The sequence below is a fragment of the Macrobrachium rosenbergii genome, chromosome 13 (assembly GCF_040412425.1).
Source record: "Macrobrachium rosenbergii isolate ZJJX-2024 chromosome 13, ASM4041242v1, whole genome shotgun sequence".
In the NCBI taxonomy this organism is placed as follows: Eukaryota; Metazoa; Arthropoda; class Malacostraca; order Decapoda; family Palaemonidae; genus Macrobrachium; species Macrobrachium rosenbergii.
Window position 1 is genome coordinate 20130409 of NC_089753.1, and position 25278 is coordinate 20155686.

General features: G+C 35.5%; 2 protein-coding genes across 13 annotated transcripts in view; both read right to left on the minus strand.

Moving 5' to 3' along the window:
- Nucleotides 1-3665, minus strand: part of Clic (chloride intracellular channel protein 5) — a 106347-nt gene extending 102682 nt beyond the window's left edge. Inside the window, exon 1 of one of the 2 annotated variants that reach the window (XM_067114390.1) lies at nt 3569-3665. Coding sequence is in view for 1 of the 2 variants with exons in the window: in XM_067114389.1 (XP_066970490.1) it covers nt 3433-3495 (63 nt within the window). In the remaining variant the exon portion in view is untranslated. Of the gene's footprint in view, nt 1-3432 lie in introns of both variants that reach the window. The other variant, XM_067114389.1, reaches the window with a different exon arrangement.
- Nucleotides 3666-7517: 3852 nt separating this feature from the next.
- The window catches only part of LOC136844963 (sorting nexin-32-like), a 96731-nt gene continuing 78970 nt past the window's right edge, over nt 7518-25278 (minus strand). For all 11 annotated transcript variants that reach the window (XM_067114400.1, XM_067114396.1, XM_067114402.1 and 8 more), the window contains exons 9-10: nt 20914-20979; nt 7518-13901 (exon numbers count right to left, since the gene is read on the minus strand). In XM_067114400.1, coding sequence (XP_066970501.1) covers nt 13761-13901; nt 20914-20979 — 207 coding nt within the window. In that variant the 3' untranslated portion in view covers nt 7518-13760. The remainder of the gene's footprint in view (nt 13902-20913; nt 20980-25278) is intronic.

Consider the following 25278-nt stretch of genomic DNA (forward strand, 5'->3'; position numbering starts at 1 on the left):
TTTCGCCGTGTTCAGTACTAGCCTTCATGTGGAATTGGAGTTCGGACCGGAAAGGGTTGGCCATTCATTACATGGGGATCACTGGGTTCGCTGTTCTTGACATGGAGATGTTGGGTTCGCTAATCTTGAAATGATCCTAAAGATGAGGATCGATAACCAACGTTTAAATATTAAAAACTTTATTTACTCGAATTTCAATAAAAGAACACTATCGAGACTTACAGAAACCTCTTTTATAGCGGGCGTAAGTCCCGATAACTTTAACTCTGGTTGTCGACTCAATTTTGATGTTATTAGAACTGGCTTATTTATTATCTAAGTAACTTGAAATTTAATCGGAACAATTCTTTTTATGTCTATATATTGTGCGTTAATCATTTTACTATTCTGTTGTACATTATTGATAGACCTTATCACATTCTTGGTTTACAGATATCAGAGATAATGTACTGCACTACTGTCCCTTGTACGCTACATATAAGAGCTTTCAAACTGAATATCGCCAATTGTTAGGTATAATTATTATTTATAATAAAATGAATGGTCTTATATTCCCTTGAACGAACAATTACATGTAATTTTAACACTGAAATGCATGTAATAACCATTTTTAATGGAATAAAGTATTCTGACTTTGACTTAAGCACCACGATTAAAGCAAAAGATGATTGATGTGTAAGTCCCATTAATCCTATAACATCTATTTATTCGAGAAACAGCAAGGTCTACCAACTCATTGTGGGATACGCCCTTAACCAACTTTTCCTTAACTAAAAGATCAAAGGGTCTGTGATCCGTACTTGAATACATGCAATACGACTTATAATGGACATTAAACTGCGGGTTGAACTTTCTTTGGCCTGTATTTGAATAACTGCAGTAAGACTTATAATCGACACTGCAACTAGCGGTTGAACTTTATAAAAAATCAAAATGGAAGTGGAATGAATATCTCCCCCCGCCCCACCCCAACACAGACCGTCGTTTATCAGTTCGGAAAGGTCAGCAAAAATCCCACCCAAAGTTCCCGGTACACTAACTATCAGGCCAAACGGCTCAAGATAAATGGCTAGAGAGAAAAGATAAGAAATCGGGAGGTAAAATGGCTGAGGCGAGGAAGTAGCCTGGGTAGCTTGTTCGCCGGTAGGACCCAAAGAATGCCATGTGCTGACTCAGCCCCAACTGTGGAGAGAGAGAGAGAGAGAGAGAGAGAGAGTTTGACTTTAAAACAGCCTCTTAAAACCTTGTTAAATGCAATGACTGACTCAAGATTTTATTAAAGGATGACGCATAACCAGCGATCATACCTTAAACATTAATCAGCGAGAATTAAAACCTGCTTAAATTCAGGAACAGGAGCATCTTATTCGTTAAAACTGACGGAGAGAGAGAGAGAGAGAGAGAGAGAGAGAGAGAGAGAGAGAGAGAGAGAGAGAGAGAGAGAGAGAAGCAAGAATGGAAGGTGAGGAGGGAGGGCGCAAGGTCATTAAGAAACACAAGGGTCACTTTCCCTAAGTGGCCATGACCTGCGTTGCAAAGGGGGCCCACCACTACCAACATTCCGACCCCTCGCCCTAACACACCTACCAACCAACACCCTTCCCCTCCCCCTCCCCCACAAAAAAAGGGGCCCAACCTTTCCTATTCAAACTGCAGCTTTCAAGTCCCTTTGCAGAGAAGTTTTCCCAAACGTGATTTCTCGGACTTTTGTCTATCCTATTCAGAACACATGCCGTCTGAAGTATGAACGGAATTAATAACAATCTATTCAGATTAAACTATTAATCTAAATGCATAGTATAAAATGTAAAAAAAAAATAAATAAATAAAAAAGGCCACCATACTGATATATATATAAGGTTAGCTTCTGCATCTGGACACGTCTAAACCATCAAAAATTTCAACCACTTACTCCCTTTGACATATTACACATCACACCAAGAAATTTTTTTAAAGGTGTTATTTTGAAATTGAGCGGGGAGGGAAAAGTGAATTTCTGTCTGTTTGGCATTATTGTTTCCTAAAATAATGTGACTTTCAATGCAACAAAATATTACTTTTTACCCGGACTTGCAGCTTGAATCACTTTCAACAGAAAGGCTGTCGCGTGCAACAATTATACGAGACGAATGAGATTAATCATGCTTAAAAGGTCAGTTACAGTTTACCGAAAGCAGGATACCTTTTTTCTTCCTACAGCCTAATACTCACCCCTGCATGTTTTATATCTTGAAAAATAAACGTGTTTATGCCTTAAAAAATATACCCAGAGTCCAGCAGGCACGGTAATGCCTAATCTCATCACTGATAAGCGTGTAATATAATGACCCACACGCCCTAAAATGACGGCGTATCACACGAACCTATCACTTCAATAATACGGGTTCAGACCACAGTCACTGCTTTCCAATTCTATTACAGATAAAGGAACTTGTATATTTGAAACCTACAGGTTTGGGAGAAAAATAAATGTTTATTTTTGGCATTATTCTAAATATTACTGCAGCAATCCCACACACATTACGACCAAGGAAAGGTACCAGTGACCGGGGGAGATAGGCCTAATTTGCAGAAAATATACATATTACAAAGGTTTTCACATAATTCCGCGATTTCAATAATAACGGCCCTTCGCACAACAAATTACGTAACAGCAAAGATAAACAGAAAACCTACCAGCACATTACATAAAACAGCAAAGATAAACGGCTACCCTACCAGGACATTACATAAAACAGCTCCGTGAAAACAGGTATAAAGGTCGTATGGACATCACGTACGTACTACGTCCCCTAATTTTGCAATACCACCCATTATTTCTGACACTCTTTGGGAGTCTGACCCATTATTTCTGACACTCTTTGGGAGTCTGACCCATTATTTCTGACACTCTTTGGGAGTCTGACCCATTATTTCTGACACTCTTTGGGAGTCTGTCAGGTTTGTCAAACCGACCTACAACAGTCAGAAAGAAACTCCTGTGCAGCCTATCAGAATTTGAAGTTTTTGGTCACAACTAAGCCTACGTAGAGGACGAGTTTTTCAGTGTAGGTAGGCCTATGGTCTCTCCCAATGTAACAATGTAATAGACAGCCCAGCTCAACCCAAAGCTTTACGTTTTCACAAAACCACACCACTTAGAGTAAGTAAACCACTACCATAAAAGGGGGCGCAACTTAAGTTTGACTTTTGTCACTTCGAAGCTTGTGAAGGCAATCAGAAACAGTGTGAATGATGTGGTTACCATTCTTTCTCCACACACACACAAGAAGAGAGAGAGAGAGAGAGAGAGAGAGAGAGAGAGAGAGAGAGAGAGACCGCCCCTTTAGAACTAGCACTAGGCTAAGCTAATCTCCCTCGACCGTTGGTGATAGATATTTACCCCAAAACATGTGCCGGTCCCTTGCATTTCCATTTGCTCAAAGGACTTACCTTGATGATCAGCTCCACCTCAGGCACGGAACCATTTTCCTGACCGTTTGTTTCCTCAGACATGTTTTATTACGGCACAAGATACACGGAGGAACAGGAAAAAGCGACACAAAACACAACCTCCTTTAACGCTCACCTGACACTGACTGAACTGAACGTCGTCGCGTTTGAAAACTCCTACTGGCAACTCTAGCGCCACTCCAGTCACGTGATTCCGTTGAAGACAAATGACAATCGCGATTCTACTCCTCTTCTACTTTCCAGCATCGTGTTTGCAGGCTTTTTATTCATTTTTGGGTTAAAATGACTACATTAAATTTTCTCATCAGTTTAACGGCAGTTTTCATACCTCTTAAATGCTGGAAACAGATATGACGTAACAAGAACAAAAATTCACAATATGTCATGACAAAGAAATGAACTTTTGATTAACTCCGTAATGTCAAACCGACGTGCTTGAATAGTGACTCAAAGTTCATTACGGTAATCACAAGGTTCGATTTTTCATCTCCCGTCACAAAATATTAACAAATAATAGCTGATAATATTAAGACAGCATTACATCTACTTATCGGAATTTTTTTCTTCCAGTAACTTGTACAACTGTTTGCAAGACACATTCAGTAGACTTGAAATGTAGGTTCGATGTAAGATCAAGTAAACCTTGACAAGCGCCGGTAAATGCAATCGTTTTTAAGAAGTTCATGTTCATCAAGTCATCTGTGATAATCCCACGTTAAGAAGCAAATCTTCAGTGATCGCAGTTCTATCTTAAGGAAACATTAATGGTAATTCTAATGATTTCTAATTTAGGTTGGAACCTTTCATTCCCTATGCGCATCTGATCATTTTTAAGAACCCGTAAATCTATAGTTTCTTTATAACGTGGCGTTTTACCACGACTGTCTCTTAAAAAAAAGCGTTAGCAATCATTTCCACGTTTATAAAAATGAAATTTATACTTGTATTTAAAATGCTATTAAATTTCATTTGCCAGTCAACACACCACTCCAGGGGTATATATATATATATATATATATATATATATATATATATATATATATATATATATATATATATATATATATATATATAAACTGCATAAGTCATAAAGCATACGCCCTTTCCTCTTAGAGTGGTTATTGACAAGTGACTTTTACCATGAGGCTGTGAGTGAATACTTTCCACAGAATACTTCTACAATGTAAACTGCTTCTCACACCAACACATACAGTAGGTCTTACCAGCACATCCTCGAATTTGCACGTACTCTTGTGGTTCCTGGATCTCAAGACCCTTGCTTTCCAACATGTCTCTAACTTCATTAATTTTTAGCTTTTTAAGATTTATTTTTCCCATCGCTCACAATATTCCTTAATAAAATGTTTCACCAACATATTGTTCCCATTTTTCCACATGAACAAACCATCTCTTAATTTTATCCAATTCTTTTCATTCACACTTAACTTTTTACTTCTACGTATTTTTCATGTGAATCACCTCTTCTGTTTTTCGTACTCCACGTACACTATATAAAATTTCATACCAACAGCTTCAGTTTGTTCTAATTAATTCTATTCGCCTTCCACCTTTCAATACCATAAAGGAGAATTGGCTCAAGAGTCCCTTCATGAGTTCCAACGATGGCTTGGATGGATATTGTAGATGACTGTGGTGCAGTAGTATGCACATTACACTAACACACACACACACGCATATATATATATATATATATATATATATATATATATATATACATTATATATAACGTGTATGCTTTTGTTTTACACCCAATACGTTAAACGCAATGAAGGTTGATTGACATCCACATATTTTTTTTACAACTTCAGCAGTATACAGATTCCATTTTCAAGATGTCAGACAAAGGTCTGTGTTAATGGTTTCATAATCTTGCTCAAGGATTGGCTTCAGAGCTCTGAATATCAGGTCTCTCAGCCAAAGTGTAATTTTGTGCTTCGAAACTGCCAAACATAGCACCTTGCAAACAGAGGAAGGATCTGAAATTTCAATTTTGGGAGGTCTTGTTGAGTCTGACATGCAGCACTGAATACTTTTCTCACTCTTATGAAAAGAGACCTTCACGGCAACAACTGTCCTTAAGTCATCAACTTTTCATGTCCTACTGGGAATTGGAATTGGCACTGGAAAATAAAATTTATGCCAAAGGACAAGCACTGGGATCTATGAGGTCATTCACCGTTGAAAATAATGTTGGAGAAGTTAGTAATATGGAAGAAAGAAAATATGAATGGAGATAAAGTAAGAGGAATGAAATGGGTTACAGCTAGAGGCCGAAGGACACTGCAAAAAACATTCAGTAATGCCTACAGAGCACTGCATGAGGTGCACTGACGGCACTATCCACCTACAGAGACGTCTTACTGAGATGGCTCCTTGTCTAAGGTTGCATTGCCCCTTGTGTGGGTTATTTCAGCAGGTAGCCCACACAAATCACTGTCACATTTGAGGATAGGAACGTTAGCAAGAAAACTCTTTCCAGGCTTATAGAAGATTGAGTACTTTAAAGAAATAACAAAATTATTCCAAGCATGGTTCTAATTTGAGGAACAACTTCAGAAACACACTGTCTTACACATTCACAAAACTAAATGAGATTATCTTGAAGTAGCTGGATTACCTGTGTAAGCCTGAGGTCTAGGCTTAGTTAGAATGGTCAACTAAAATTATCAAAGGAACACAGGAACATCAACTCATTGCATGAGGGTGAACTCCAGCAAATCTAGATTCTGAGCATTTAACAATGCTTGGTTTTACTTTTTTCCAAGCATTCGTTTCCATAGAAATAAAAAATTTATTAACTACTGCTTCTTAAACTTCTGGTATTTTGTTAGTCTTTCTATACCCAAAGAAATTGGCATGAATGTTACATGGTTGATTTTTTTATATATTTTTAGATTATTCCTCTCCATTTTGTTAAGTTTCCTGGAAACTTTCATTTTTCTGAAAAGATTGTCCGAGTTGTGGTTTCCTTTGACCAACAGGTTCCACACATTTTAGAATTAGATGGTCACGCAAAGGTATCCTGTTTGACGTTTTCATATCTTCTTTTTCAACAAAGAACCTCCATTAGCACCCCTAATTCCTGTGTTCCAATGACTACCGCATGCTCTTGTACTCTAGAACATAAACATTTCCATTCTGTCGAATTGTTACAGTATTGCACTTCCAAGAGTCAGTAGTTTTCATGGCACAGTGTTGACATCAAAGAGGCTCATTGTATGATTTGTACAAGAATTGGAAACTCTATGTCAAATAGGTTGATTTTTTGTAGATCAATTAATCCTGAGTTTGTTGTAAATGGCATTTATATTATGTTGAAGTTAACAAAATTGAGCATATGTTCTGGACAAGAAAGTGTCGAGTGCTCATTCACTTGCAGTTGCAAAAGGGTGCTTGAACTGTTGGGATAAAGGATGGCTTCCAATGGAGGAAACGTCATGCTTCTGTGGCCAGGTTCAGACAGCTCCTGTAAAGGGCAGTTGACCAGTTTCCTTAGAAATGAGATGAAGATATAATTTCACCTTTGAAAATAGCCTCATGTTGGGTAGAAATGATTATGGCATGAGATCACTATTGTGCATAAATTGTCTGTGTATTACTATCATTCACAGGGGTTTTGTTTGCAGATGCCTTACTTAAAACTGTTTTCAGTACAACAACTTAAGTTAGTATTACTTAAGAATGGCTTTTATATGTTGCATAGCTTTCGGTATTTGAAGTCATACTTTTGGTGGACAGCAAATTCCATGTCTGTCCTAGCAGAGGCTAAAGTAACCTCACCTTTTACCTTCCTATTTATCATACTGCTGAAGGAGGTAATTTCACGTAAGATGTATTAAAGACCCCCAAAGCAACTCCAGTTTGAACTGATCAAAGCTATTTTGGAGGAGGACCCAATACTAACATTCAAATCAGTTATGGTAACAAACTTATGCATACGTAATCAGCACAAGACTTAATAAAGCTATTCATGAACTTCATTAAAATATGCTTCTGCACAAATAAAAAACAAAGAGCAACAATGCATTATAAAAACTCAATCCTTATTTATATACACATTTATTTTTCTTTATTACAAATCAGAAGCAATTATTAACACTTTGATACAAACTTGATATTCAGACCCATCTTTGGTTTCCAAATAACAGAACAATCATACAAGTGAAATTGAAAATTCTATCAATCACAGCAATACAGTTCAACTAATTACTAAATAACCTCAAATTGGAATGTGTCACATACATGCACACACACACATACAGTACACACATACTAAGTTACGTATCTCCATGACCACAAATATATGTTGTGTACCACCTCATCATTCAGTGGAAGGATTCCAGTAATACTGCGCTATTTTTTTTACAGGACAATTCACACAGAGATCCAAGTGAAAATACAATCTTTGCAAAGACCTTGAAAAAAACCACCGTGTTCGAACTGAAATGTGTCACCATGTGACCAAATGAAACACTTGGGCTGAAATTAAAATGTTTCATAAAGTGAATAAGATTCTATTGCAACTTTGATCTAAGGTTCAACATGATATGAAACATATTTTCTAATGAGAATATCAAACCACACTGTCAGGGTTGATTTCGCATCACTTGGTGATCAAATACCGTAGTAACCTTGGATGGTTGCATATCTGAACTGAATTAAAAATCTCACAAGCAAGTAAAAACTGGCTATCATGTAGAATAACAAGAAATATTCATAAAAACATATATTGTATTCTGTATTTATTGCTAAGTCAGTGGCCAGCAAAGCATTTATAGTGCTAGATGTATTATTACTTCGAAATCCTGCTTGTAGAGGAAGCAAAAATTTTCATCCATTATCTTTAGGAGAACAAGTAATGTCAGCATTAGAATACCGTAATGTCTTAAGGGGCTTTGGTAGCAATAAAGAGTCGACCAAACAGCAGTAATAATAGTAATAATAATAGTAATAGTATTAATAGTAGCATCTATATTCACCAAAATGTTGAAGGCAACAGCCTAGTTAAACTATCTGATGGCATTAATCACTCATCACTGCCCATCAGCTGCATGGAATCCTGTATATGCCAAGTAATCTTACTGTATGTACTGATAAAAAAAATTAAAAGATAAAAAAAATATCATATGAAGCTGTTCTCGATGGAAATATTTTCTTGCCAAATATCAAACCAAAGAGGCAATGAGAGACTGCAAACTGCCAACTAGTATTTTACTATTTTCAAGACAGCTACCATGCTCAAATATCATAAGGTGCAGTGTGTAGCATCTATGGTTGTAATATGAAGTAGGATGAGAACCTATTAGCTGTCAACCATCTGCCAGTGTACTTGTGAAAAGAAATTGCTTTTAACGGATAAATGGCTCTCAGATGAAATTTCTCAGAAATGTTCAAAATTATACCCATCCAGATGATAAACTCTTGATACAGGGTATTAAAAAAATTCTGGCAAATTATCTGTGATAAAAACTTCTATGAACCTTTGATGACACATAAAAAATTATCCACGGCAGGCAAGAGTCACCCAGCTAATGTTTTTCACAAAGTTTCCTTGAAATTTATTTGCTAGTTCAAGTTACCCTGCTGCCAGACAGATGGAGATGGACAAAAGCAAAACTAACTTCCATAGTGGCAGAAGTATTGAAAAAATTTTGAAAATATTAGATCGAACAATACTTAGAACTAAATATTATAAAAATACGTATCATAATAAGTCAGAAGAAATAATTAAAAACCTTTTGACAAGGTCTAAGTACCACCATCTTGACAGAGCTGAAATGAAGGAAAAGGTCTACTTTATAACTCTAGCACTGATAAGGCTTGCGACAAAAAACATGAGGCTGGCAATTAACATTTCACAGAGTAACCACCAGATAATAGTCTCTTACATCTCAAACAAAAAACTTACCTCTAACATAATACATGGTTTTGCAGCCTGCTTTCATCAGGAAAGTGTACTTCACAATTTCTTTGCACTTTCAAAGTGGAAAACATCAAGCTAAGTTGCTCAGTTTTGTGTTTCATAATCACAGTTGTACATTTACTTAAAAGGTTCTAATACTTCCTGCCTTAATTATTTTACTTAATGTGCCACTGCTGATATTCTTATATCTGTGAAACTATTCTGAATCTCTTAATGTATCAGCAATACAATTCTGGTATATGCTGGAAAAGACAAGGTGAGTATGGGTTCTGAAGCTTCACTTTGGTAATCTAAAATTAAAATAAGAAAAACAATATCGCATTCTCTAAATCCATGCCAAGGTCACCAGAATGCCATGAATCACTTAAGTGATGATGAAACCAATCTACTTATGGTGTCAATGAAGATTTACTTTTCTCTCTGCAGACTGATTGCACAGAATAAATCAACAATGGAATGCTAAAATTTAGTTATTTTCCCTTCTGTGTCAACAGTTCTCCAAAAGATGATGCACTCTAATGCTCTAAGTTTGAGGATTACCAAAACATAAAGGAAAAAGGAATTATCTTCCATGTCAACTTGACAGGTAATATTTTCTCCTACATAAATCTTATTTTCAAAGTACATGATTCAACATTATTAAACATCAAATAAAAGGAAAAGTTTAGTGGAAAACAGATGATTTTATAAACGCATTACATGACACACAGGAAAGAACTGCAAAAGAATTCTTTTGACTACTACAATTAAAAACAAATTTACACAAAATAACAGAACAAAACAAACAACACTCTTGAAAGTTAAAACCTTGTTGGAATGTATAACATCAAAGGGACAAAAAATTATTTTGCAACCCATCACTGTAACAGAAATTTCCACACAGAAGACATTTTTATTACCACCAACAATGTAAAATCTATTCAAAAGTCAAAATCTTTATATATCCAAAATGCAGGTAACTTTGGTACCTGATAGACAAACTTCCAGCTCTTGTTCTTTCCCATTTGTACTCTCTGGAGGTGCATCTACTTCACTGTTGACGGAAATGATACAGGAATAGGAGATGCCCTGAAACTCCACTACTGTTGTAAACATGTTTGGACACAATAAAACTGCAAATTATCATCTTACACTGATTAATATCTAAATTCATATTGGTGTAAAAAATCCTCCCATTCAATACCGGCTACCAAACACAGAAAACTAAAGCATTAAATAACTGGCAGGAATGCTGTTCCAAATACTACAAGTAAGAACCCACACCCTTCATAATAATCATGAAGTAAACTTCCTCTCTCTGACTATGGTACATATTCATAATAATTCTGACCCCTCACCCATAGCTGTTTCCTTAGATTACTGAAAAGAACAATATCTGAAATTCTCTAAACAATATTCCTGGTAGTGAACATTTCAGGAAGTTAATGGCACTACTGCTGTTGCAACTTCAAATGAAATCAAGGAGAAACTAAAAACCTCATGAAACCATCAGCACAGCAAGAACAGCAAAAGCAAAAAGCGTGTATTTCTGAAATACAAAGAGCACAGAGCTTTGGATTGAGATGATAAATTTGTAGCTACGCGTGAAAAAATATAGGGCTTTAATTACCTACTATGTATGAATTGCTATCATGATATATACAGTAGAAAAAAACTATTAATGGAGTTATCATGCAATGGCAGTCACTAGAGAGGAACCATAAACTGAGGACTAAGTATTATGTCTCAAAAGATACAGACTGAAAATAATGTTAAGGATGGCACTACAACCAACCCACTTTTTGCAGTATTCAAAACGCATTACAAAATCGAAAGTCAAATACCAACAAATGGGTGGAACTTGTATATCCCATTTGAATTCCAATCATATGCTTTAGATATACTTCTAGACAGTCAAGAGCATGCAGATGATGAGGCCTTCAACAATTTGAAATAAATTTAAGACTGACATATCTTCAGCTATGTGTGATTTTGGTGGCTTGGATCTGCAAAAGGAGTCCGTAAATATGAAGAACACTACATACAGAAAATCTACATAAAAAAACCTTCATATAATAATACAACTCATGTGTGTATGAGAAATATGCTTTACTATAGGGCAAAATACACCCATCATCTACATATATGCATTCTCTGACCTAAGACTGCACCTTAACCATATTCTCCTGGGAATACTGCTCTAACCTAATCTCTCCTAATAAAAAGTACTGCATCATAAGGCATGTTTCTTGGCAAGGCAAAAGAACAGCATTTAGGACTTGTACCAACCACTGCTGAGCATCACTCCTCCAACCAATGGAATGCAGAAACAGAACATATGTATATAATGCCAATTTTAGCAGGAACCAAGCCATACGGCTTCAACACAATACTCGAAAAGATGACAAAAATAGGAATTTGAATAAGCAAACAATATTCATGATGATAGCTCCCAAGTCCAAGTTTTCTATGAAGGGAAGAGACTAGAAATTATGCATCATTGAAATTCACTGTCTTTGTTCTTTTCTGTTAGTACACACAGAAAAGGATTCTTACCAGAAGTTGTAAAAATTAGTTGAGTCACTATCTTCCTTTCCAGATGTGCTGTGCTATCCTCCTCATTTTTCTTTCAAGAAATATATAAAAAAAAAATCCTTAACTGCACAAAAAATGCTGCCATCTTCAATAAGTAAGTCCACTAGAGCTGATTCTATGAAATATATACAGTAAAATATAGTTTCTTTGGCAAAATTATATTTCCGCAAAAAGCTGCACTACAGCTGCTATGCTTTCTCACTACTAAAATGTCTTTCTAAGTCAACAAAACACAATTGAAGAGAAATAATAACAATCAAGGACTAGAAAGCATGGATGGGTAAGAAGTAAAAAGAAAAACAAATTCACGACAACACAGGACTAGAAAGCTAAGCAAGGAACTAAACACATGCAAGCTTCAATAAGGGTACCTATATCAAAATCACTATGGAATGTTGAAATGAGGTCAGTCCATAATCACTATCTGGTAAATAGATTGAGGAAATAAAAGATCATAACCATACATCAAAACACACTATACATATCAGGAAAAGACCACATGTACTGAAACTGAGCAATAAGATATACCAAAATACCAACAATGCTTCAAATATTATATTTTTCGACAGAATAAAAATCTTACTTCCAATTTCCTAAAGAAGAAAGAACAAAAGGTTTAATTCTACCAACTGTAATGTGTAACTATGGGCTGCATATCAGCGAGGAGCTTTATCATTTAAGTACAGCAAAACTAAGTACAGCATCCGTTTTATGCTTTGCATGCAACAGATGGTATTAACTATAACCTGTTTGAATCCTAGAGTATACTTTTTTCTTTTGGCACATAAATATGGTTCGGAGTATGCCACTGTTGACTAGCATCCAATACGAGAAACTTAAAATGTTTACATTTCAAATTAATTTCTACTTGCATTATCCCAAGTCTATACAAATAAATCAACAAACAATGGATTAAGTTTCACTGCATACACTGTTGCCTGACTATTCAAGATCTGGTAACTGCTCACAAAATTCTGAAAACTAAAAAGCTCTCGGCAATTAACCAATATATCAAAAACAATTCTAAATGAATAAATGAAGACTAGTGTACCAGTATCCTAATTTGATTCTGCTCTCACTATGCATGGCATTTAATAATTTATATAATAAAGAAATCAATGGTTGTCTCCCTTACAAAGTCCCACATCTGTGACATAAAATCCTATATGTACTAAACTGACAGAAGGCATGCAACATATGTCACCCTTGTAGTAACCATACTAAAAATTCACCATAAGAAGAAATGGGAAAAAATGTAATAATTTCCATAAAATAGGTAGGACCATCAGATCACTTTTCCAAGTCTGCCCCCATTCAAACAATGCACACTGATCTACGATAAAATGATCAGACCATGTAAACAAATGCTTAAAAACTGTTGCAATTATTCTAACATTTGTGTTTTATTTCCTGAGGGGTTAAGTATAGGGTAAAAGCAGTTCAACGATGGTACAGCTGAATTGCAAATGCAAGAAAAAATTTTACGAGAAATTCTAGAAGACAGACATGGAATGAAATTCAGGTTTTCAATTCTCACATCATATGGCATTTTTGTAGTATAGTATTAACTTAATTTAAAAACTGAAACAGAGGTGTCTGCTACATTAACAAAGCCAAATAATTATGTCAGGGGATATTATCCAAGTCCAGTAATCAGCCCCTTAGAAGAAAAATAAAAGACAGCATCAGAAGTACAGGTTTTTCCTATGACAGGAATTGGTCGATATGAAGACAGGATCACAAAAGGCTTAAATTCCTCTACATCATAATCTTCATCTGCAGTGTCTTCCTATAGACTCACAGCCTTGATCTGTGTTAATGTTGTCGTCAGAGTCTTAAGCACCGCCTTGGCAGTTGTCAGCTGGTATTCCACATACTGTTCAACACTAGCTTGCAACTCTTGCCTCCGTTCTCTCTGGAATTTCTTGATCTAAAAAGAAAAGAAGAATACAAAATTTAATTTTTTGGGTTTGCAGCTAAAGACAACAACTTTAAGAAATGAAAGATCATAGTAGGAGAGAAAGCATACCATCAGATATATCAAACCAATAAATAATTACTCGATTTACGAAAATAATAAATTCACAAGATAAAAACTTCCTCTCAAATACAAGAGACATCAGATAAAAGCCAAGTACATATATGCACCATAATACAGTACTTTAGTGTGTTTGTGTGTGTTTTTTTGGGGGGGAGTCACATTAACACTTTGTACATGAAAAAGTTATGAATATAGAATATTTCATTTTCCAAAGGGAAGATATATATGGGATGTGTTTGTGTGGATATACAGTACAGTATGCTTTTTTCATATACTGCATACAGTACAATGTTAAAAAAAAGTTAAAAGCCTGTTAATGAACCTGCAGTGACAATACTTGTTTTCACAATGTTTTTCAAAAGTGATAACAATGCATTTGCAAATGAGAAAGTTCCTGTTCCTTCAACCATACCAAAGAACATAAGTATATAGCCACTAACAGTTCATATAAAAAAAATGTATGCACTTTATTTTATGTTTCCAAAGAGAAAAAAAGTTTAAATCAGAAATATTGAAGCAAATATACTACTAGCAAATTACTTCTTGCACTTGAGTTCATGGTTCCCCCCCCCAAAAAAAAAAGGTTCAAATCAGTAATACAATAGCAAATTTACTTCCTCTTAAGAAGCAGGCTTGGATTCCTTAAACCAAAAATGATTTATTTAACCATGCTTCTTCTTACATTCTTCACCACAAAAGAATTTAGCACAATAGCAAAAAAAAAAAAAAAAAAAAAAAAAAAAACAACAACAACAACAACAACAACAACAACAACAACAACATTGTACACTCAAGATAAATCCATGGTTTCTATAAGGCTGTAATTTATGTAATTCAGGTTCTCTTCCCTTGGAATAAAAAAGCATTGTTTACCAACACTTAAATCTACCAAGAGGTACTGAAATAAACCATACAAAAATTGATGTAATTTTCATGGGCACTTGCTGGAAGGACAGGGCCGAGTTTCCAGGGTTGGAGAGTCATCAGCTCACAAGCAGGCAGCAAGCCCTGTAACTCTTGCCTTTATGTGGACTGAATCATCCAACTAGTCAAGAAAGGAGGACATACATTTAAAAATTAAATGCATTCCAAGCAAAAAGTCTGCTATATTCAGTGTGCCATATAGTGCACTTATAATCGAAGACTTTCAATTGGCCTCTTCTTTGTTAAAATGGTTAAGATACCCATATCAAGAAAACAGTTGGTATGAACATTCTAATGGAAGAATAACCATAGTAAAATCCTACATACCACAAGTTGAATTACTAAATACACAATGGACCCGTCTATTCACGGTTCTGGATTCACAGCTTCACCTATTTGTGGATTTTTCTGTGGAACATATATACAGTAATATGGACAACTCACCTATTCATGGTATTTTTCATAGAAAAATATCCACAGATTACTGTATTTTCATATAATTTTCGTGACTAAATGCACTCTTTGTGATAAAACTATTAAAATATTCAGGTATAAGCATTTTTAGAGGGTTTTTTGGGGTTTTGAACTCTCAAAATAGGCAGTTATATGCATTTTTAGAGGGGTTTTAAGTATTCGCGGATTTGAGCTATTCGCAGGTGGTAGCAGTATGCATCCCCTGCAAATAGCGGGGGTTGCCTGTACATATACAGTAAATAAGACTAAAGTTTAGTGCAGAACATAACTATGTTGGATTGAGTTATAGCATAATATAGCTGAGACCATTATCACTCAATCTGTACAAACCACAATAAACTATCATATTTATGATGTCACAGAAGTTTTTCCAACATCTGTGCTGCAGTAACAATCTCTATATCAGATCTGGCTAAGCAAGTCAACTTACACATAGGATTGACATTGTTCCTTGCTTCCTTAAAATGAAATACCAGTAGCACAAAAGTTTGCTGGATACCTTAAGCAACTAGGTGAGCTGAAGAGATAAAAGGCAGTTAAGGAGGAGAGCACTCTTCCATATTACCTACAGCGAAGGTAAGTCTTACTGAAAAAGTTTAAGAAGAAAGTGCAATGACAAGCCAGCCACAAAAGCTTAAGTCACACTATGGATGTTTTCTAAACAAAATTAAATTACAAGCAATCTTACCACATGGATACTATCCTTGGTCAAAATATGATCATCTGTTATGACTGATAAGGTCTATCAACAATCATTCTAAAATAAAAGATAATATTTATAGCCCCAGATATCTGATAAGTGTTTGGGAGAAAAAGAAACACACGTTGAAGATTATGGTGCTACATGTGTCTCAAATACTCTACAGACACATGCTTGAGCTGAGGGCAAGAATAGGGCTTCTCCTAGGGAGGAGACGAAACAAAACTACCAAAATATACTGTTAGAGTATAAGTATACCTAAGTAGAAATAAAATCTAGCCAAAGCACCTCAAGTAAGTGCAAGAATAGGACACAAATACATTTACAAGCACTTCTGAAAAAATTTGATCAAATGACGACAATGAAGTATATTTACTTACCTACTGAACACGAACTAACAAGAATGCTATTGTGTTTGATGGCCAAATTCATACTAGATTCTTTTTGTATTTATAAGGAATGAGAGCTCACAATGAAGAATGAATCATCCACCACAGGAATCCCTAGTGAATATTTATGAAATTTACAAAGCTGTGACGTCCATGAAAATAACTGCACAACATAACTAGTTTAGATGATTACAGTGACTACTGTATTCTCATTGCAGCAGCCATGAAAAGGTCTTTCTGTTTGAAACACTTCTTTACATATAAACATCTAAATCTTCATGTAGTAGTCTAGGGAGTCTAGGAAACCTTGAAAGGTCTTTCAGGATACTGATAATATTTCCTAATCATTCTAACTGAAGTCTAACAGGGGCGACACGGATTATCTTAACACCACTGGACGTGCCTCATATCCAAAAACATGTTGTTATCCCAGACTTTAAGAGCCAGTTGGGGCAGCAGGATGCGAGGAACAGCGTGACCAATGGATTTACCTGAGCCTAACTACAGTATAAGGTAACATCAATAATGCCTCCTGCACCCAAGGTAATGAAAGACCCTTAATGACCTCTCATCATAATATACCCCCTGCCATCAAGGGGCTGTACATGACTGAAGGCCAATTCTAGCAGCAATTTCACAAGGTTTCTTAGGAATAAGAATGTTTTATCTAAATACGATTGCCATTACTCCAAAGGAAACACCTTTTCATACTCAGAGGGGCCAAGCAGGACTACACATGTATGCTTGTGCATGTACTTAAACAAGGGATTTGGCATTCTATAATTGGCCAAAAGTCTGCTCTCAGTAAAGCCTGCCTTCTACATTATTTTCACAGGATTAATAGAAGCTGCACCCCTTTAATAAAATATATGAAAGGTGACCATACCATCATAATGCAAGAAACAAGTTTCGTATAAATAAAATCCTCATTAGGAGATAGAACCTACTAGAATTAGCCTAATTTGTTTCCTCTCCATACCTTATATTACCATTCATTCATTCTCAAAGGAATCCCAGAACTAGACTTCTGTAATAACATACAGTACCTACCATTCATCCACAAGACTAAGCCATCGTAAAATAATAAAAAACCTCCATCATGGGACACAGCATATGTCTCCTCATCTGTGTAAAGTGATACACAGAAACCTGAAAAAGTCACCTAATCCTGAAAACAAATGGCTTCAAAGACCAGCTTCCTGCTGTGTGGCATGCTGATAGGGACTAAACTAATTCTCCAATCATATGGCTTAAATTTCATAAGGATATTCTCACAAAGTGCATAGTTAACTGCAAAGGCCAGCATCACAAGGTTTGCCATCCTTCTAAACAATGCTTTGTAGTATATTAGGTCCTAGCAGGTTTACACAAGAGTACTGCTATACGACCCTCTTTCTTGGCATTCCTTCCCAATCCATCCCCCCAAGCAATGTTGCATGTCCCAGTCTGTAGGTGTTATCTAGAAAAACTATAGGACAGCTTTAAGAAGAGAGCTGTTCTTCTAAGCTAGATGGCCTAGTGCAACCTGGGAATCTAATTGTTAACCTAAACAGGCAAGTATTCTGTGATGGTACCTGTCAATTATGATTTCATTCTGATAAGGAAAACTAATTCCACATAGTGATGAAGCAACCTCAAGTCTCACAATAACAGTTTTCATATCTATGTCATCATCACAACATCAATCAGGTAACCATGAATTGCGATAACAAGCAATTACACCTACTTTGGCTACCAACACAAAAATTAAGGATTAGTTGACAGCCTCAGAGCTGAGATTTTTTGGAAGTGGCAAACAATACCACCCCCCAATTAAGTAATTCTGATATTTATATCCTATGGATGCATATTGTATTGATTCACTGAGAGGGCTTTCATCCTACTTTGGCCTTCTGTAAAAATTAGAAGTGATCAGAAACTCCTCACAAAATCTGCTGCACTATCTCAACCACATGCTTTTCAAACTTCTCGTTGAACAATTAGTAAATTTCTCTGACTCCTTCTAGAAAGACAGTTGACCTGGCAGCTGAAAGAGACCTGGTGACATTGCTGAAAAACTTGGATTCCCATACTTCTGGCTTCAGTTAATCCCTTCTCTACCAGGAATACTGAAGTCTTCCTCATTCTGTCCAAAAGAATCCTTTACTTTGGAATACTGAGGTAGAGCAAGCAATGAGATTTAGTTAACAACAGATGAATACTGTAAACAATTATATTATTTCTTCATGTTCTACTAATTACAAAGCATGGTTAGGCCTAAATATAATTACAAAAAGCTAGTGCATTCACTCAGTTCACCGAGCTACATCTGAAATTCTGTTGAAGGAAATTGAATGACAAATTACAGCTCTCACTACAGAGAAAAGCTTTACAGTCCCTTCAGAAAGTTCAAAATTATCCTAACTAATAAAACTCAAACTTCTACTGTAAATACTGGATGAGTTTTGATAAATCCACTTTAAATTAAATACACTAACAAATGTCATATAAAGAATACATGACAAGCAAGTCAGAAAAGGAAGGTTTTACAACATGCTGGACTACTGGATTATTTAAGTGCATGTTCCAATCTATTTCACAATGAAATAAAACATATATTTGAATACTTGTACTGGCTTCAAACAATCTAAAAATCTGTCCTTACATTCAAAAGCACACCTTCCTCTGTTTCATGTTTCAGATCAGTAATTCACTTAGCCAAAATACTAGCAAATTATCATGAGTAACTTGGAATAATTAAAAAAGCCTTATGCTAACAAATTACCAATATCATTACTACTTTCATGTCATAAGCTTACCTAACCATCATAACCAAAAAATCTTACAAAGGATTTTTTTTTTTACAGCTACAAGTGAAATGTTTGCTGCACTCTCCTCTGTCTTGTGCACTTTCTGCCTTCATTCTCCATCTAGTCTAGCCTTCAATCAAGATCTATTCCCTCACTCCAGTAAAAAGTATAACTAGGATATATTTTTAATCAATCACATAACCAATTTACATTTAATTAAGCTTTACTTTTTTTTAAATAATTGGCTATGCTATAAATAAGAACATCTAAAGAATATATTCTAAACTTTATGCAATATCAAACTTCCCACATTGTTTGATATATTTAAGGAGCTGCAAAATCTAAGTTTCTAATTTAAGCCAATTTTTTTTATATACTAAGAAATAACTTTTTATTTTGAATTCCAAATCATTCTTCCTAGTAAGAAGTATAAAATCAACAATTCTTCATAAATAACCATGTTTTATCCTCACTGGGCCTATGTAAATAAAAAAAAAATATTGTATTCTTCAAAATAAGTTAAAGTTTACTTATGACAAGACTAAAAGGCCATTAACTTGCAAAGCAAGCTTACTCAGAATACGAAGCCCATAATGTTTAACAGGGAGAGAGAAAAAAATAAAATAATGAGAACTTAACTAAAACACACGTCAATATAGCCAAGGCAATGTCATCTCTTACTTCAAAACAGTAGCACAATTCTTTCTCAAAATACAGTACTGCTACATGTTCAGTACCTGAACTTGCTTCTTGGATTCTCAGCTTGTCTTGGCCGCTTCCACAGAATTCCAGGCCATCCAAAATAGTTTTGTCTCTACACAACTTAGACATGATCTGTTTGGGAAGGAACTAATTTTCTCATCAATCTATAGAATGAATTAGAATTGGAATATAAGATTTAGGCCACAGGCGAAGTGCTGGGACCTATATGGTCATTCAGAGCTGAAAAGTGTAACAGGAGGATAACCTCAGTTGTACTCTGAAACAGTTGTTAGGAGAGGGTGGAAAGTAAGTTGGAAGAAAGAGAATATGAACAGAGATAAAGTAAAAGGAATGAAACGGGTTGCAGCTACAGTAGTAGCCAAAGGACACTGCAAAAAAACTTCAAGTAATGCCTACAGTGCCCCACATGAGGTCCACTGGCAGCACTACCTCCTCTACCCCATGGAGTATAGAATGAACTGCTGCATCTTAAGGCCTCACCATGAATGGATTATGCTGACTATGCACATACAATCACACAAGACTGCATTGCAAAAAACACTGAAATAATTGGTATACTGAACTGCTATGTATGGCAAATATCAAATACAAGACAAGTTATTAGCTTTGCATTGTTTTTAAAACATCAGTGAATGAATATGGAAAAGATCTGTTATACAATCATTCACACCAATAACTAATACTTATTAGTAAATCATTGGTTTGTATAAGGTCATTGGATTGTGATATACAAATAGGCCAGCGCTGTTAATCGAAAATTCTGGCTTGGCAATCAGTTAAACTACAGTACATAACAACAATAATAACGATAACAACAAAGTAAACAAATGAGTTTGAGATTTTAAATAAGTCACAGCAATTCTTGACAAAAGAGTAGGACCAAGGAAAGGTCAATACATCACCTCATTTCTGGCAACATCACTGCATTCTTCAAAAGCCAACTCTGCCTCTTTCTTCGCTCGCTCGGCCTGCAGAGAGAGAGACAAGATAAATACCCGGTATATAATTCACAATGATGCAAAATAAACACAAACCATGGCTACGGTGCAATTTCAATGTTTCTGCAATTTTTTAACAAATTTGAAGAGAAGTACTAAAGAACCTTTAAATTTCTGGGTTCTTTTATTAGCAAAGTGCACATCTTTTATGAATGGCAGTTTACTATATGAGAAGAAAAGACAACACAAAGTCATCAACAGAAGTGTTTTAAAATTCAAAACTGATGAGTGTACAAGACTTGTACTAGTTTAGAACTTTTCAGTAAGATTATGTTGCTCTTATAGCAAAAGACATGTAAATTTTATCAAAATGTTGGTCCAATTATTAAAGGAACACTTTACTCACTTAGTCTTGAAGGATACTTAATCTAACATACAAGAATGTGGCTTCATATTGGAGCATGAAAAAGGAACACTTTTTTAAGTGACAAAACTTCCTATATAGCCAAGTGTTGAAAACTTACCAATCAGTTATCATGATAATGATTTAAATTTGAGAAGCTGAATTCAACAGGAATATGAACAGCAGAGTCAGTATCAATTTTTCTCTTCATAGCTGAGTGGTCAAATGGACTATCTACCATTAGGCATAAACCGAAAACTCAGAATGCAAACTGGAAAATCAGTGATATTTGTGGCTCGCTCACTCTCTCTCTCTCTCTCTCTCATATATACATATATATATCTGTACATATATTTATATATACCTGTATATACATATATATATATCCAATACAGCACGAAGGAACGTGTGCTTGAGAATATCACTAAGTCTACTTTGGAATGTGAGTGAAAATCAGGACTTTGAACAAGTACTTTCGTAGTTTATTCTACATTTTCTAGTTCACACTGAATACAAAAGAAGTTGAAAAAGATTTATATACAAAAAGAGAAGGTGGGGGCAGGTTACAATTTGTTAATCTGGGCAGCATGTTCTTTAAACAAAAAAGACAGGGACAAAGGATCAAGGGATAATTAACATTCCTGGTGGAAGTAGCTTCAATGAAGACAGTCACTAGCAGATTTCTTTTCCGATGGTCGTTGACATTGTAGATAACCATGGCCTGTCTTAAGCCAATGCTCCACAATGCCATTATTTGAGAAGCCTCTTGAAATGGCATATTTGTGTTGGGAGCTTCTTACTTTTAGTCCTTTGATGTCTGACCAATATAAATCTTATTCCAGTCTTTACAAGGAATACTGTATACAAATTGTATACACACACACACACACACTATATATATATATATATATATATATATATATATATATATATATATATATATATATATATATATATATATATATATATATATATATATATATATATATATATATATATATATATATATATATTATATATATATATTATATATATATATATATATATATATATATATATATATATATATATATATATATATATATATATATATATATATATATATATATATATATATATATATATATATATATATATATACATACACACACATGCATTAGAACATGTGTATGAGCAGCAATTTATTTTCATCCTTATGGTCAGTTTAGTAATGTGACCTCATTCTTTAGACTTTGGTTCTGATATTCTGGATGTGGGTTCAAATCCTACTATGTACTCGTATATCAGACCGATTTCATAAGGCAGTCCCCGGGTTTCTGACGGAGTTCCGTTCTTGCGCCGTCGTAACCCGAAAATCATCGTAAGCTGGAAAATCGTCGAAAATCGTCAAAAATCATAAGAAAACCTTTTTTTAATGCTCTGGGTGCATTGAAAACGATGTAAACTGCATTATTATTGAGTTTTACATCAAAAAACCTTCAAATTATGATTATTCTGCCGTTTTGGGGCCATATTTCTTCCGTCGATCGGGCGTGACGACGCCGTCGTAACCCCGAACATGCGCCGTAAGCCAGGAAATAATTTCGATGAATATATTTGAAAAGCGCAGAATCCCTCGAACGCCAGTCGGAACCGCCGAAACCGGGACCGCCTGTACTTTCAATTGGATCAAAGGTTTCTTAGTGACAAGCAGATCCAAAATTGTGGATCTGGTAAAAAGTGATCTCTCACGCCTCTCTCTCTCTCTGTCCCATGTCTATCTATCTATCTATCTACCAATCCATATGTATATATATATATATATATATATATATATATATATATATATATATATATATATATATATATATACATATATATATAAATATACATACACACACACACAATATATAATATATATATTATACATATTATATATATATATATATATATATATATATATATATATATATATATATATATATATATATATATATATATATATATATATATATATATATATATATATTATATATATATATATATATATATATATATATATATATATATATATATATACAGTAGACCCTTTGACTCATTTAAACAACATTGACCACGATAACTTGATCCCGACCAAAATTATAGGTAAAATTTCACCCTTGACTTACGAACTAACTTTTGAGATACTGAACAAAAAAATGAAAATAAAAATTTGTTTGGGTCATGAACTAATTTTGAGACATGAACATTTGAAAAATGCTGGAAATTTCTGGAAAATAACAATTCACTTTGTTTCACAAACCAATTTTAGACACAAACATTTGAAAATACGGCAAATCGCCCAGCACACGTGAGAGCGTTTGAGTTGCCATGGGACCAGCCATCTTCCAGCCTCCCACGACGGCGCCACCCACGCATCACTCTGTCTCATCTCATTGTGTACAAGACGTTCACACCCGCTTTAGCATTTTTTGCGCTAAAACTTGTGATTTTCTTCATAATGGGCCCTAAGAAAGTGAAGAGTGGTGGTGAAAGTAAGAAAGTGAAGAGTGATGGTGAGAAGAGGGTGCAGAGGAAGATAACCATTGAAATAAAGAAAGAAATTATAGAAAAGTTTGAACGTGGGTGTTCGCGTGACCGATATCGCAAGTGAGTACAAAGATGGCCAAGTCGACAATTTCGACAATTTTGAAAAACAAGGATGCCATTAAAGAAGCAAATGTTGCGAAGGGAGTGACAGTACTAACCAAGATGAGATCGCAAACCTCGAAGAGACAGAAAAATCATTTTGAAGTGGGTACATGAGAAACAGATGGCAGGTGATAGTGTAAACGAGCGATCATCTGCGAAAAAAACTCGCAAGTGTATCAGAGTTTGCTGAAGAAAACTCCTTCTACTAGTGCCACGCCAGATGATTTTAAGGCTAGTAAAGGGTGATTTGATAACTTCAAGACGAGAACTGGCATTCACTCTGTAATTAGCATGGCCAGCTGCTAGCGCAGACAGGCGCTGCTGAGGCATAAGTGACCGAGTTTGCCGAGTTCGTGGAGGCCGAAGGATACGTCGCTCAACAGATTTTCAATTGTGAAACGAAACGCTTTTCTGGAAGAAGATGCCCAACAGGACATTTATCACCCAAGAAGAGAAGGCGCCCCAGGCCACAAGCCAATGAAGGACAGGCTTACACTTTGTTATGCTCAAACGCTAAGTGGCGACTTGAAACCAAAGCCTCTACTTGTCTACCATTCAAATAACCCAGCTTTGCTGTTGGCAATAACGAAATAAGGCCAGACTGCCTGTAATGTGGAGGGCCAATACAAAAGCATGGGTGACATGGAGCTTGTTTATGGAGTGGATTGATGAAGTGTTTATACTGACCCGTGAGTCAGTACCTAACAGAGAACAAGCTGCTCTGCGGTGCCTTCTGATCATGGATAATGCCCCCGCACACCCTTCGTGCATTGGCTGACTGCAGTGAACATGACTTCATTCAGTTCAAGTTCCTTCCACCCAACATAACCTCTGTTCTCCAGCCCATGGACCAACAAGTCATTAGCAATTTTAAATTATATATGCGCTCTTCTCCAGATGCTTCCGTGTAACTGAAGAGACAAAATTAACCTTAAAAGAATTTTGGAAGAAGCACTTTAATGTTTTTCACTGCATAACCCTCATTGATAATGCATGGACTGAAGTTACGCACGCACATTAAATTCTGCGTGGCGGAAACTCTGGCCCCAGTGCGCGAACTGTCCATTGACTTTGAGGGCTTGATGCAGAGATTGTGCAAGAAATTGTGTCCATGGGCAACAGTATGGGGCCAAGTCAACGATTTAAGATGTTGAAGAATTGGTCGCTGAACATTCAGAAGATTTTGATCGGGATCGAACTTGTTCCAACTCCACAAAGAGCAGCAGGAGCAACTTGCTCGAGCAATCAACTGACGA